This window comes from Pongo abelii, chromosome 11 (assembly GCF_028885655.2).
Source record: "Pongo abelii isolate AG06213 chromosome 11, NHGRI_mPonAbe1-v2.0_pri, whole genome shotgun sequence".
In the NCBI taxonomy this organism is placed as follows: Eukaryota; Metazoa; Chordata; class Mammalia; order Primates; family Hominidae; genus Pongo; species Pongo abelii.
In genome coordinates, this window is record NC_071996.2 from 61331412 (window position 1) to 61345745 (window position 14334).

General features: G+C 44.3%; 1 protein-coding gene and 1 long non-coding RNA gene across 5 annotated transcripts in view; one reads left to right on the forward strand and one right to left on the reverse strand.

Moving 5' to 3' along the window:
- Window positions 1-14334, reverse strand: part of LOC129057841 (uncharacterized) — a 90345-nt gene that overhangs the window by 56571 nt on the left and 19440 nt on the right. For 2 of the 4 annotated variants that reach the window (XR_008522618.2, XR_010136044.1), the window contains 2 exons: window positions 7511-7651; window positions 3630-5429 (listed from right to left, as the gene is read on the reverse strand). The exons of 1 other annotated variant lie outside the window; for it this stretch is intronic. This is a non-coding gene — a long non-coding RNA (uncharacterized LOC129057841). The remainder of the gene's footprint in view (window positions 1-3629; window positions 5430-7510; window positions 7652-14334) is intronic. One more of the 4 variants, XR_010136043.1, reaches the window with a different exon arrangement.
- Window positions 6382-7388, forward strand: LOC100460466 (olfactory receptor 7E24-like). Its single transcript, XM_054548915.2, has one exon. It carries the CDS (start codon window positions 6703-6705, stop codon window positions 7135-7137), a length of 435 nt encoding a protein of 144 aa, XP_054404890.1. The 5' UTR covers window positions 6382-6702; the 3' UTR covers window positions 7138-7388.

Here is a 14334-nt window from a genome sequence, read left to right on the forward strand (position 1 = left end):
TGCGCTACCATGCCCGGCTAATTTTTTTTTTTTTTTTTTTTTTTTTTTTGTTAGTACAGACAGTGGTTCTCCATATTGGTTAGGCTGGTCTTGAACTCCCGACCTCAGGTGATCCACCCACTTCCGCCCCCCAATGTTCTGGGATTACAGGCATGAGCGACCGCGCCTAGCCACCACTTAGCATTTTCATTTTACATTTGTTGAAATTATAGATTTATACACACTTTGATTGCTGCTTTGTTACACACTTGCATATACATAAGATGGGAAATAGAAAAGAATAAAATGGGCACCATATCCCTGAAGTTTCACATTCCGAGACATGTTAAAAATATTTGCGTTTTAGAAATTTGTTTCCATTGAGAAACTGTGGTATACACACACAATGAAGTATTATTCAGCCTAAAAAGGAATAAACAAAATCCTCTCCACTGCAGACAAAACGGACGAGATTGCAGGTCTGTATATTAAGTGAAATAAGCCAGGCACAGAATGACAAATATTTCATGTCCTCACTTCTATGTAGGAACAAAAAAGAAAATCTTGGCCAGGTGTGGTGGCTCAGGCCTGTAATCCCAGCACTGTGGGAGGCCGAGTCGCATGGATCACTTGAGGCCAGGAGTTCGAGACCCGCCTGGCCAACATGGCGAAACCCCATCTCTACTGAAAACACAAACAATTAGCCGGGCGTGGTGATGTGTGCCTGTAGTCTCAGCTACTCGGAGGGCTGAGGCCCAAGAAGCGCTTGAACTGGGGAGGCGGAGGTTGCAGCGAGCCCGGATTGTGCCTGTATACTCCAACCTGGGAAACAGAAAGAGACTCCATCACACACCTACACACAAAAGGAATCTCAGGAAGGTGGAAAGTATAAAGGCGGTTAGCAGACGCTAGGAAGAAAAGCGGTGGGATGGGGAATGAAGAGAAGTTGATAATTGGGTCCCAAAATACAGAAAGATGGAATAAGTGAGTTCTAGTGTTTGATAGTACTGTGTGAAAATTTTAGTTCACAAGAATTTCTGGCATATTTCCAGATGCTTTGGTAAGAAGCTTCCTAACTTTCTCATCATGCTGGTTTTTCAGCTATTCTCTTTCTGCTCTCGAAATCATGCTGGATTTTTTGTTTTTAGTTTTTTGTTTTGAGACAGAGTTTTGCTCTTGTTGCCCAGGCTGGAGTGTAATGGTGCAATCTTGGCTCACCGCAACCTCTGCCTCCTGGGTTCAAGCGATTCTCCTGCCTCCATCTCCTGAGCAGTTGGGATTACAGGCATGCCCCAGCACGCCCAGCTAATGTTGTATTTGTAGTAGAGATGGGGGTTTCTTCCTGTCTGTCAGGCTGGTCTTGAACTCCTGACCTCAGGTGATCCGCCCGCCTCAGCCTCCCAAAGTGCTTGGATGACAGGTGTGAGCAACCACGCCCCGCCCATGCTGCATCCTTATCTGTTGTCTGTTGTTGTTTGTTTGTTTTTGAGCCCAGAAATAACTTCTCACCTATATGTTCAAATGATTTTTAACATGAGTGCTAAGAAACTCCATTGGTGGAAAAGCAGCCTTTTCAAGAAATGTTGTTGGAGAAACTTGATTTCCACATGCAGAAGAATGAAGGTGGACTCTATGTCACACCAGGTGCAAAAATTAACACAAACTGGATCAAAGACCTAACCCCAAGTGCTGAAAGTATAATATGCCTAAAAGAAAACATTGGCCACACTTTCATGACATCAGATTGGGCAATGCTTTCTGGGATATGACACCAAAAGCATAGGCAACAAAAGAAAATTAGATTTCTTGGATTACATCTAAATGACAGACACTTTTGTGCATCAGCAAACACTGTGAACTGGGTGAAAAGATAACCCATGGATTAGGAAAAATATTTGCAAATCATAGCTCTGAAAAGAGGCTGATATGCATCATATACAAACAACAACTAGAACTGAACAACAAGAAACTCAAAGCATCCCATTAACAATGGTCAGAAGACTCGAGTAGACGTGTCCCTAAAGAAGATATAGCAATGGCCAATAAGCATCTAAAATGATGTTCAAAATCACTAATCATAGGGAAGCGCAAATCAAACCAAGAATGTGATACCACACATTTGGATGGATATGATAAAGAAACAAGCACTGGTGAAACTAGAGGGAAGTAGGAATACTCGAATCTGATTGGAGGGAATGTAAAACCATGAAGGAACAGGGAAAATAGTATGGCGTGTACTGGAAAAAGTAGAAACAGGATTATCAGATGTTCTCGCAGTTGCACTTGTGGGTACCTGCCAAAAAGAATTAGAAGCCAGGAGTGGAAGAGAGATTTGTACACCCAAATTCGTAGCAGCATTATTCACCACAGCCAAAATGTGGACGCAACCCAAGGGTTCGTGGACAGATGAATGAAAAAGCACACTGCAGTTCATTCATGCGATGGAAGACTATTCAGCCTTAAAAAGGCAGGCACTTCCGGCCGGTGCCGTGGCTCACGCCTGTAATCCCGGCATCTTGGAAGATCAAGGTGGGCGGATCACCTGAGGTCAGGAATTCAAGACCAGCCTGGCCATCTTGGTGAAACCCTGTCTCTACTGAAAATGCAAAAAATTAGACGAGCGTGGTGGCGTGTGCCTATAGTCCCAGCCACTCGGGAGGCTAAGCACAAGAATCGCTGGAACCTGGGAAGCGGAGGTTGCAGTGAGCCCAGATTGTGCCACTGCACTCCAGCCTGTGCGACAGAGTGAGACTCCATGTGAACACAAAACAAAACAAAACCAAAAAAAAAAAAAAAAAAAAAAAACACCCAAACAACCAGACAGGCACTTCTGACACAGGCTGCAACACAGATGAACCTTGAAGACATTCTCGTCAGTGAAATAAATAAATCCCAAAAGGATAAACACGACCAGGCTCAGTGGCTCGCACCTGTAACCCCAGCACTTTGGGAGGCTGAGGCAGGCGGATCACTTAAGGTGAGGAGTTCGAGACCAGCCTGGCCAATATGGTGAAAGCTCGTCTCTATTAAAAATACAACAATTAGCTGGGCGTGGTGGCGCACGCCTTTAATCCCAGCTACTCGGAAGGCTGAGACACAAGAATCGCTTGAACCCACGATGTGGAGGTTGCAGTCAGCCAAGACCACGCCACTGCACTCCAGCCTGGGTGACAGAGAAAGACTCTGTCTCCAAAACAAACAAACCAAAAAAATTAAACATACTATGATTCCACTTATATCACGTGTCTGGAGTAGTTAAACTTATAGAGTTGCAAAATAGAATGGTGGCCCCCAGGGGTGGGCGAGAGAGAGAGGAATGGAGAGTTTGGTTAATGGGTGCAATTTCCATTTTCAAGGATAAAACTGTTCTGGAGATGATGGCGGTGATGGTTGCTAAACAATGTGAATGTACCTAATGTGATTAAACTGTAAACTGAAAAATAGTGGAAATCGTAAATGTTTATACTGGCCATTCTATATGAAATAATCTATATTTATAATTTTTAACATTTATATGTGGTATATTTTCCCATAATAAAAGATGAAAATTAAAGCACTTGGATCTTGTAAAAGAAAAGAAAGAAGCAAATAATACACACAAGCTTTCTCCTGATTAGAGGAAGAGCCCCAGAGCTTCTATGGACACTCACTTTTCTCTTCTTCTTCTTGCATGATGATGAGGAAATCCTTAGAGCTTGGGGAACTTGGGTGACTCTGGCTAATGAGGAGCTCTGTGCCTTGAGCCCCCCCAGGCCACAGAATAGTAAATACTCAGTCTGTGCCTCCAGCCCTGCAGTGTGAGGTTGCAGTCCTGTGGGCTCCACAACCGTCACCTGTATCAGTAGGCTCATGTCTCACCCTGTCTTCTGGCCAGCCTTGAGGACGGAGTCTGAGCCTCCAATGTGCATCATGCAGGGAGGACAGTGGACCTGTTCTCCATGGTCATGGCCCAGCAGAGGGGAAGGGCAGTTCAGTGAGTGCTGAGGGACGGTCGGGAGCCTTGTTTGTTTCCTCATCCTCAGGACAAACAGAGAGTGCCGTGGGCAGATGGGAGGAGACCAATGTGCAAACTGTGAGCTCAGCAGACTGTGGAGTTTCTGTTCTTGGTTGTGGTGGGGGGTCTCTCTCAGGAATCTTCTTCAAAATTTTGCTTCCCTCCCCCACTGGTTGTCCTTTTCATAGACATCTCACCCACGATAGCAGGGAATGAGTCCCTCTAAACTATTCCGTCAGAACAACAGAAAGACGATGAAGGTGATGATGAGGATAAAAAGGATAATGACAGACACCATGGCATCATGAACCCTTACTGAGGGCTTCCTAAAGGCCAGGCTCTGAGCTCTGTGCTCTGTGCAGCTTGTTTCATTTCATCTGCGTAGTCTCCCCATTATTAGTGCACATTTCATGATTATTTTACAGACTAGAAGAGGAGCAACACATTTTCATATAACTTGTACCAGATCATGAAGTCAAAAAGGGTGAAGCCCAATTTGAACCAGGCAGTCTAAGGCCAGACACATGGCATTTGGCCAGTCCTCTCCCTGCATCCAACCTGCTCTCTCAAATCCTTGTCACTCAGGCCGATGCCCCTGCTCATTGTGCCCTTCCCTTTGGGGGTTCCTTGTAGACCACAGCTAGACCAGTGGGTGCCACAATCACTGTGTCAAGTATGGAAAGGGCAGCTGAGATCACATCAAAGATTCCAGAAAGAATTGGCACAGGATCATTCGGGACGCATCTCTCCCTTTCCCCTGTTCCTGGCTTTCCTTACAGCTCTCGACTTCCTCAAAGGAGTCATCAATTCGGGGTTTGGCTTCCATTCCTATTGAGGAAGCTGGAAACCATTTCAAAAATGCTCCTCAGATGTGCTTGTGGTTAAGACCTCTGAGCTCTGTTGAAAACTTTTGGAAGCTGGGCGCGGTGGCTCACGCCTGTAACCCCAGGACTTTGGGAGGCTGAGGCAGGTGAATCACAAGGTCAGGTGTTCGAGACCAGCCTGGCCAACATGGTGAAACCCTGTCTCTCCTAAAAAGAGAAAAATATTAGCCGGGCGTAGTGGCGGGCACCTGTCATCTCAGCTACTCGGCAGGCCGAGGCAAGAGAATAGCTTGAACCTGGGATGCGGAGGTTGCAGTGAGCCAAGATCACTCCACTGCACTCCAGCCTGGGCAACAGAACGAGACTCCGTCTCAAAAAAAAAAAAAAAAAAAACAGAAACAAAAACAAAAAAGAACCCACAACATTTTGAGGGTTGGGAGACCATCAAATATAGTGCCCGGGACTTAGAGTCTGGCCATTAGTTTTCAATACCACCCTTTCTACTTATCTGTATGGCAAGGGGTGAGAAGTCCATCTTCTGAGGCTCAGCACTCTCATCTGAGTTGATTTCTGGTTGATCCAATGGAAGTGAGCGATGATTAAACGGATCGTGGGTGCCCACTGCGTGATCTCTATGTGATGGATGCGTAAAGTAAAGACAAAGTGAATTTTAGATACATTCATTAATATTTTAAGCTTAAACTCCATACGGTTCAACGGAAATATCCCCTGACCTGAAGTTCTGGTTTCCCTGCATTCCAGACAGGACATTTTATTTTGTCCTTATCTCAGTAAGTACTGAGTATTGTGAGAGGAACAAGTGAGTCTCTTTTGTTTCTGATTCCCCAGAGCCTATATCTTGCTTGGCACAAAGGAGATAGCAAAAGTAAAACATCTGTGTGAATTATTGAATTGACACTTCCTTGGTTCACAAAAATTGGCTGTCATCAGTGTGACGTCCGTGTGACAGAGCATGTGTTTTTGGTTTTTTGTTTTTTGAGACGGAGTTTTGCTGTTGTTGCCCAGGCTGGAGTGCAGTGGTGTGATCTCAGCTCACTGTAGCCTCTGCCTCCCAGGTTCAAGCCATTCTCCTGCCTCAGCTTCCCGAGTAGCTGGGACTACAGGCGCGCACCGCCATACTGGGCAAAGTTTTTGTATTTTCAGTAGAGGCGGGATTTCACCATGTTGGCCGGGATGGTCTTGATCTCCTGACCTCGTGATCTGCCCTCCTCAGCCTCCCAAAATGCTGGGATCACAAGCGTGAGCCACTGCGTCCGGCCAAATGTTCTGATGAAAACTCTAAGTCCCCCGAAGCTAAGGACAGGAGTTATAGCTTACATGAATTTTAAAACAAGACCCACCGATTTGAGTAAGCAATTACTCTCTTGAAGGAGAAAAGTCAGAAAACATAATGATGAAATCGCTAGGACCTAACTGGCCTGTGGAACTATTTTCTGCTTATGAACTATCAACTTTAATTTCATTTCCAGATGGCATGGTCTCAGCAGTTATACAGTGTTTACAGATGTTCTAAATCAAGGGAATTTGTATCAATCTATTCGAATAAAATAAAATATTTGAGTTCTTAATTTCCTTTAATTAGGATAACCTTTTTCTTAAAGTGAAGAGAATGGTTTTATTACATAGTTTCCTTCGGTAAAGATAGGCTGTCTTTTCTAGCAATTACGAATTTGTTATATGTGATGATCTGGTTCTTGGAACATTCTTGAATCTAGTGTCTCCAAGGCAGGTGTGTACAGCAAGAAGTGAATAACACAGAAATCAATGATGAAAGCATTAGAAGACAATTGAGTTTGTCAGAACTGCAAAATATTGCTGAGTGTGGATTGCTCTGAAATCTGAAAACATTATTTGTGAATTGCTTCTATCCAAAATGCAGACACGATGCTGGGTGTTGGTTTACTTGTTTCCGATTTCTCAACCCTCTTTTCTAGGCAAAAGCTGTCCAATCTCTACAGACCCACAGAATCTAACAGATGTCTCTATATTCCTCCTCCTAGAACCTCAGAGGATCCAGAATGGCAGCTGGTCCTCGCTGGGCTCTTCCTGTCCATGTGCCTGGTCACGGTGCTGGGGAACCTGCTCATCATCCTGGCCGTCAGCCCTGACTCCCACCTCCACACCCCCATGTACTTCTTCCTCTCCAACCTGTCCTTGCCTGACATCGGTTTCACCTCCACCACAGTCCCCAAGATGATTGTGGACATCCAATCTCACAGCAGAGTCATCTCCTACGCAGGCTGCCTGACTCAGATGTCTCTCTTTGCCATTTTTGGAGGCATGGAAGAGAGACATGCTCCTGAGTGTGATGGCCTATGACCGGTTTGTAGCCATCTGTCACCCTCTATATCATTCAGCCATCACGAACCCGTGTTTCTGTGGCTTTCTAGTTTTGTTGTCTTTTTTTTTCTCAGTCTTTTAGACACCCAGCTGCACAACTTGATTGCCTCACATATGACCTGCTTCAAGGATGTGGAAATTCCTAATTTCTTCTGTGACCCTTCTCAACTCCCTCATCTTGCATGTTGTGACACCTTCACCAATCACATCATCATGTATTTCCCTGCTGCCATATTTGGTTTCCTTCCCATCTTGGGGACCCTTTTCTCTTAACTATAAAATTGTTTCCTCCATCCTGAGGGTTTCATCATCAGGTGGGAAGTATAAGGCCTTCTCCACCTGTGGGTCTCACCTGTCAGTTGTTTGCTGATTTTATGGAACAGGCGTTGGAGGGTCCCTCAGTTCAGATGTGTCATCTTCCCCGAGAAAGGCTGCAGTGGCCTCAGTGATGTACACGGTGGTCACCCCCATGCCGAACCCCTTTATCTACAGCCTGAGAAACAGGGATATTAAAAGTGTCCTGTGGCAGCTGCACGGCAGCACGGTCTAATCTCAATATCTTCTTATCTGTTCCATTCCTTTTGTAGTGTGGTTTAAAAGAGGCAGCAAGGTCAAATAAGAATGATATCGCAGGGTGAACACCCACTGTGATATTAGGAGTAATACCTCCTTAGGATATAGAATATACTGTCACAGAGTATACACACATGAGGTACACCCACTGTGATATTAGAAGCAATATCTCCCTAAAGTATGATGAAAAATATCACAAGGTGTGCACACTGTGTGATATGAGGAGTAATATTTACCCCGGATATTACGACTAATATCAAGGGTGTACACACACGGGGTACATGCACTGTGGTATCAGGAGTTGTATCTCCCTAGCATATTACGAATACTATCACAGGGTATACACTATGTGTGTACGTCCACTGTGATATTTGAAGTAATATCTCTCTATGAGATTATAAATAACATCAAAGCATGTACACCCCTGTGACATATTAGGAGTAACATCGTTCTAGGGTATTACAGATGACGTCACAACGTGTACACCTTCTGTGACATTTTGTACACTCTTTGTGACATTAAAAGAAACATCCCCCTAGGATATTATGAATAATAACACAGGAGGGGTACACACGTGGTGTACACTGCCTGTGTCATCAGGAGTAACATTCCCCTAGGATATTAGGAATAATATCACAGCAGGTGTACACACATGGTGTACACCCCATGTGACATTCGGAAGAGCATGCCCCTAGGATATTAGGAATAGTATCACAGGCATTGAATATGCATTTTTAATGCATAATGTCACCCCCGGTGACATTAAAAATAACATCCCCCTTGGATATTACGAATAATATGACAGGGAGTACACCCCGTGTGACATTAGGAGTAACATCCCCCGAGGATATAACGAATAATATCAGAGGGTGTACATGCATTGTGACCTCAGTAGTAACATCTCTTTAGGATATTACAAATAATATCACAGGGTGTACAGGCATTGTGACATTAGTAGTAACATCTCACTGGGATATGACGAGTCATATCACAGGGCGTACACCCCCGTGACAATAGAAGCAACATTCCCCTAGAATATTACGAATAATATCACAGGAGGTACAGCCCCCGCGATTTACGAGTAACATGTCTATAGAATATTACAACTCATATCACTGTGTGACTCTGTGTACACCCCGTGTGACTTTAGGAGTAACATCCCACAAAACTATGACGAAAAATATCACAGGGTGAACACCCCCTGTGACCTGAGGAATAACGTAGTTTTAGGATATTATGAATGATGTGACAAGGTGTACACACCCTGTGACGTTAGGAGCAACATCCGTCTAGGATGTTAGGAAGACTATCACACAGAACACACCCCCTGTGACATTAGGATATGACAAATAATATCACAAGGTGTACACGCATCGTGACATTAGTGCTAATATCCCTCTGGTACACTATGAATAATATCACAGGCTGTACATCCCTGTGACATTAGGAGTAACATCCCCCTAGAATAGTAAGAATAATAACACGGGGTGTACACCCCCTGTGACATGAGGAGTATCATCTCGCTAGAATATTACGAATAATGTCACAGGGTGTTATCGTCTGTGCCAATAGGAGTATAGACCCCTGGGAAATTGTGATACTATCACAGGGTGTACAGCCCTGTGACATTAGGAATAACATCTTTCTAGAATATCACGAATAATATCACAATGTGTACACCCCCTGTGTCATTAAAAGTAAAATTGCCCTAGGATATTATGAAACAGAACACAGCAAGCACACCCCATGTAACATTAGAAGTAACATCCCCCAAGGATATAACGAATAAGATCGGAGAATGTACCTGCATTGGGACATCAGTAGTAACATCTCTTCAGGACAATACGAATAATATCAAAGGGTGTACACACATTGTGAAATTAGTAGTGAACTCTCGCTAGGATATTAGGAATTTTATGGCAGGGTCTACAGGCCCTGTGACATTAGCAGTAACGTTTTCCTAGAAGATTACAAAGAATATTAAAGGGTGTACAGGACCTGTGAATTACGAGTAACATTTCCATAGCATATTGCACGTAACATCACTGTGTGTACACGCCGTGTGACATTAGGGGTAACATGCCACAAAATTATAACGAATAATTTCACAAGGTGTGCACCCTCTGTGACATTAAAAGTAACATTTCCCTAGAATATGATGACAATATCACGGAGTGTACACCCTCTGTGATATGAGGAGTGACATCTTATGAGGATAATACGAGTAATTTGACGAGGTGTACAAACCCTGTGACATAAGGAGTGACATCCCTCTAGGACATTATGAATATCAAAAGGAACATACCCCGTGTGACAATAAAAGCAACCTCCCCTTAGGAGAATAAGAATAACACCACAAAGTGTACACACATTGTGACATTATTATTAAGGTAAAGCTAGGATATTGGGAATAACATCACAGTGTACAGAGTCCTGTGACATCAGGTTTAACTTTCCCCTACAAAATTAGGAATAATATTGAAGGGTGTATACGCCCTGCGACTTTAGCAGCCGCATCTTGCTAGTATATGGAAGATAATGTCCCAGGGTGTGAACCAACGGTGGCAGTAGAGAAAACATCCTAGGAAAAATCGGGGAGTAATATCACCCCCCTCTCCCCCCCTGGATATGACGATCCACCTGCCCCCCGCGATGCGGGGGTAATGTCACCCCCCTCTTCCCCCCTGGATATGAGGATCCACATCGCAGGGGGGCGGACCCCCTCCGCGGTGCGTGGAGTAATATCACGCCCCCCTCCCCCCCTGGATATTACGATCCAGGATGGTCACGTAGCCTGTTTACATTATTCTCAGTAATATCTTCTCCGCCTCTGGAAATTACCAACTATATCACAGACGGGTGCACATCCTCTGCACTATTTGCAGTAATAGCATCCTCTTCCCCCTGGATATTAAGAACAATATCACAGGAGTGTTTCTACCCCTAGCGGCATTGGGTGTAGTATCATCCTCTCCCACGTTGAAATTAGGAACAATGTCACTGGGGGCGTGTCCACCCCATGCATGTTGAAAGTAATATCCTCTTCTCTCCTGGATCATGGGAACAATATCACTGGCGTGGTGCACACTTTCTGCGGTATTGGTAGTAAGATCATCCTCTCCGCCTTGGAATATTAAGGACAATATCACAGGCCGATGTACACACCCGGCCCTATTAAGAAGAATATTATCCTTTCCCGCCCTGCACATTAGGAACAATATCACAGAGTGGGTGTAAACCTCCTGTGATATGGGGAGTAATATCATCTTCTCTTCTTCTGGATAGTAGCAACAATATCACACGGGTTTGTACACTTTCTGTGATATTGGGAGTAATATCAACCTCTCTGCCTTTGAATATGAAGAACAATATCACAGACTGGATGTACACCCCCTGCGATATTGGGAGTCATATCAGCCTCTCCTCTCCATGGATATTAGGAATCATATCCTAGGGTGGGTGTACACCTCCTGCTGTGTGGGGAGTCATATCGTCCTCTCCCTTCCTGGTTATTAGGAACAATATCACAGGGTGGGTGTACACAGCCTGCGATATTGGGAGTAATATCACCCTCTCCCCCTCCGGATATTAGGAACAGTATCACAGAAGTGGTGTACACTTCCTGCGATACTGGGAGTAATAGCATTCTCTTCTTCCGTGAATATTAGGAGCAAAATCACCGGGTGGATGTACACTCACTGCTATATTGGGAGTAACGTCATACTCCACCCCCTGGATGTTATATTCGGATCAATATCACCGGGTGGGTGTACACCTACTGCGGTATTGAACGTAATATCATGCTCTCTCACTCCCTGGTCATTAGGAACAATATCACAGGTGGAAGTACACTCACTGAGATATTAGGCGTAATATTAGTATTAATTATTACTCATTTATTAGTAACATGAATATGAATTACCAATACTAATATTAAGAAATAATTGCTAATAAAGTTTTCAGATTATTAATATTAGTATTAATTATTAGGAGCTACTATTACTGTTTTCTAATGAATAAGATCAGTATCAGTTATTAATATCAGGTGTTGTTAATCATTAATATTAATCATTTATTGTTATCTTTAGTATAACTATTTAATATTAATTATCATTATTATCGGTATTGATTTTAAAAATTATATTATCCGTTATTAGTATTGATCATTATTAGTATCAATTAATAATTGATATTAATTGCGATAAGTAATATTGCGACATTCCTCACAATATCGCAGAAAATATACACCCCCCTGTGATGTTGTTCCTGACAGCCAGGGGTAGACGATGAGATTACTCCAAATATCGAACTTGGTGTACATCCCTTCTGTGATGTTGTTGCTAATATCCAGGCGGGGAGAGGACAGTATTAATCCCAATTATCCAGAATATCCAAAATGTCCCTAATATCCAAAAGTGAAGAGGAAGATATATCTTCCAATTTCGCAGGGTTGTACACCACCCCTGTGATATTGTTCCTAATGTCCAGGGGTAGAGAAAATGACATGACTCACAATATGGCAGGGGGTGAACACCCCCTCCATGATACTGTTCCTAATATTCAGGGGGAGAAGAGTATGATACTACTCCCAATATCCCAGGGGGTGTATAGTATCCCGACCTCTGATAGACTCCGCCACGATGCGGGTAGTAATATCATCCCCCTCTCCTTCACTGGATATTACGATACACATCGCAGGGTGGCAGGCGACCCCCGCGATGCAGGGAGAAATATCACCCCCCCCACCCCCGATATTACGAGCCACATCGCAGGGGGGTGGACATCCACAGTGATGCGGAGAGTAATATCTACCCCCCTTCCCCATGGATATTAGGAGCTACATCGCAGGGGCGTGGGCACCCCCCACTGATGCGCAGAGTAATGTCAACCCCCGTCCCTCCCTGCATGTTAGCAGCCACTGTGGACACACAGTGTATTTACGATATTTCCAGTAAGATCATCTTTTCTATTGAACCTCATGAACAAGATCACAGAGGGGTGTACACCTCCTGTGATATTTGGGGTAATGTCATTCTCTCCTCCACTACATACCGGGAACAATATCACAGGGGTGTGTATTCCCCCTTCCATATTGGGAGTCTTATCATACTTGCCTTCCATATATTAAGAACAATATCAAAGGGGGGTGGACACTTTGACAATATTGGGAGTAACGTCTTTCTCTCTACCCCTGGATATTAGTAGCAATATCACAGGCAGATGTACATTTCTTGTGATATTGAGAGCAGTATTATTGTCTTCTCCACTGGATATTAAAAACAATACCACAGGGGGTGTCAAACCACCTGCCAAATTTCAGGGAATATTATCCTCTCCCATCTGCCCTCCTGCCCCAAATATTAGAGACAGTAACACAGGGGTAAAATACACCCACTGCTTTATTGGGAGAAGTATCATCCTCTCCTCCCTTGGATATTAGGAACAACATCACAGGGGAGGTGTACTGCCTCTGCGATATTGGGAGTACAATTATCCTCTCTTCCCCTGGATATTAGCAAGGGTATCAGAGGGGGAGGGTGTACATTCCCTGTGATATTCAATGTAATCTTATCCTCTCCCTCCCACGGTATTAAGAACAATATTATAGGAGTGGTGTATACCCTCTGCGATACTGAGAGTCATATCATCCTCTTTCGCTCTGGATATTAGGAACAATATCACAGGGTGGTGTATACCCTCTGCGATACTGAGAGTCATATCATCCTCTTTCGCTCTGGATATTAGGAACAATATCACAGGGTTGTGTACACCCCCTGTGATATTGGGAGTAATATCATCCTCTCTCCCTGTGGATATTAGGAAGAGTATCACAGGGCTGTGTACACTCCCTGCAGTATTGGGAGTAATAGCATCCTCTCTCCCTCTGGATAGTAGGAAGAGTTTCACAGGGGTGTGTACACCCCCTGCGATATTGGGAGTAATATCATCCTGTTGCCCTGAGGAGAGAAGCCATTTCTCTACTGTCTTCTGTCTCTGAAGAGGAGGAGGAAGTAAAAGTTGAAAAACAACAGGAATGAAGTCAGTGGCAAGACCAGCTGGTGGCACTGAGGAGCCCGCCTGAGGTGGAAAGATTATAACTCCCCCACTCTAAGCACATGTGCTCTCAATCCATCACGACCCTTTCACGTGGAACCCCTTAGAGTTGTAAGCCCTTAAATGGGCTAGGAACTCTGTCTTCCTTCAGGGAGCTCAACTCTTAAGACGCAAGTGTGCCGACACTCCCAGCCAAATAAAAAAACCTCTTCCTTCTTTATTCCACTGTCTGAGGGGTTTTGTCTGTGGCTAGTCCTGCTCCATTTCTTGGTTCCCTGACCAGGAATCGAACGCAGGCAGCGGCAGTGAGAGTGCCAAATCCTAAGCACTAGACCACCAGGGGAACTTAGAATCTTGTGGGAAATAGATTGCCCACCATTAGAAGTGGGTTGGCCATCAGAAGGAAGCCTGGACAGGTCCCTTGTTTCCAAGGTGTCGCACAAGGTAACTGGTAAAGGATACCTAGACCAGTTCCCATACATAGACACTTGGTGACAGCTGGTGCTAGACCCCCGCCACAGTGGCTAAGAGGGTAGGCAGCAGCAATAC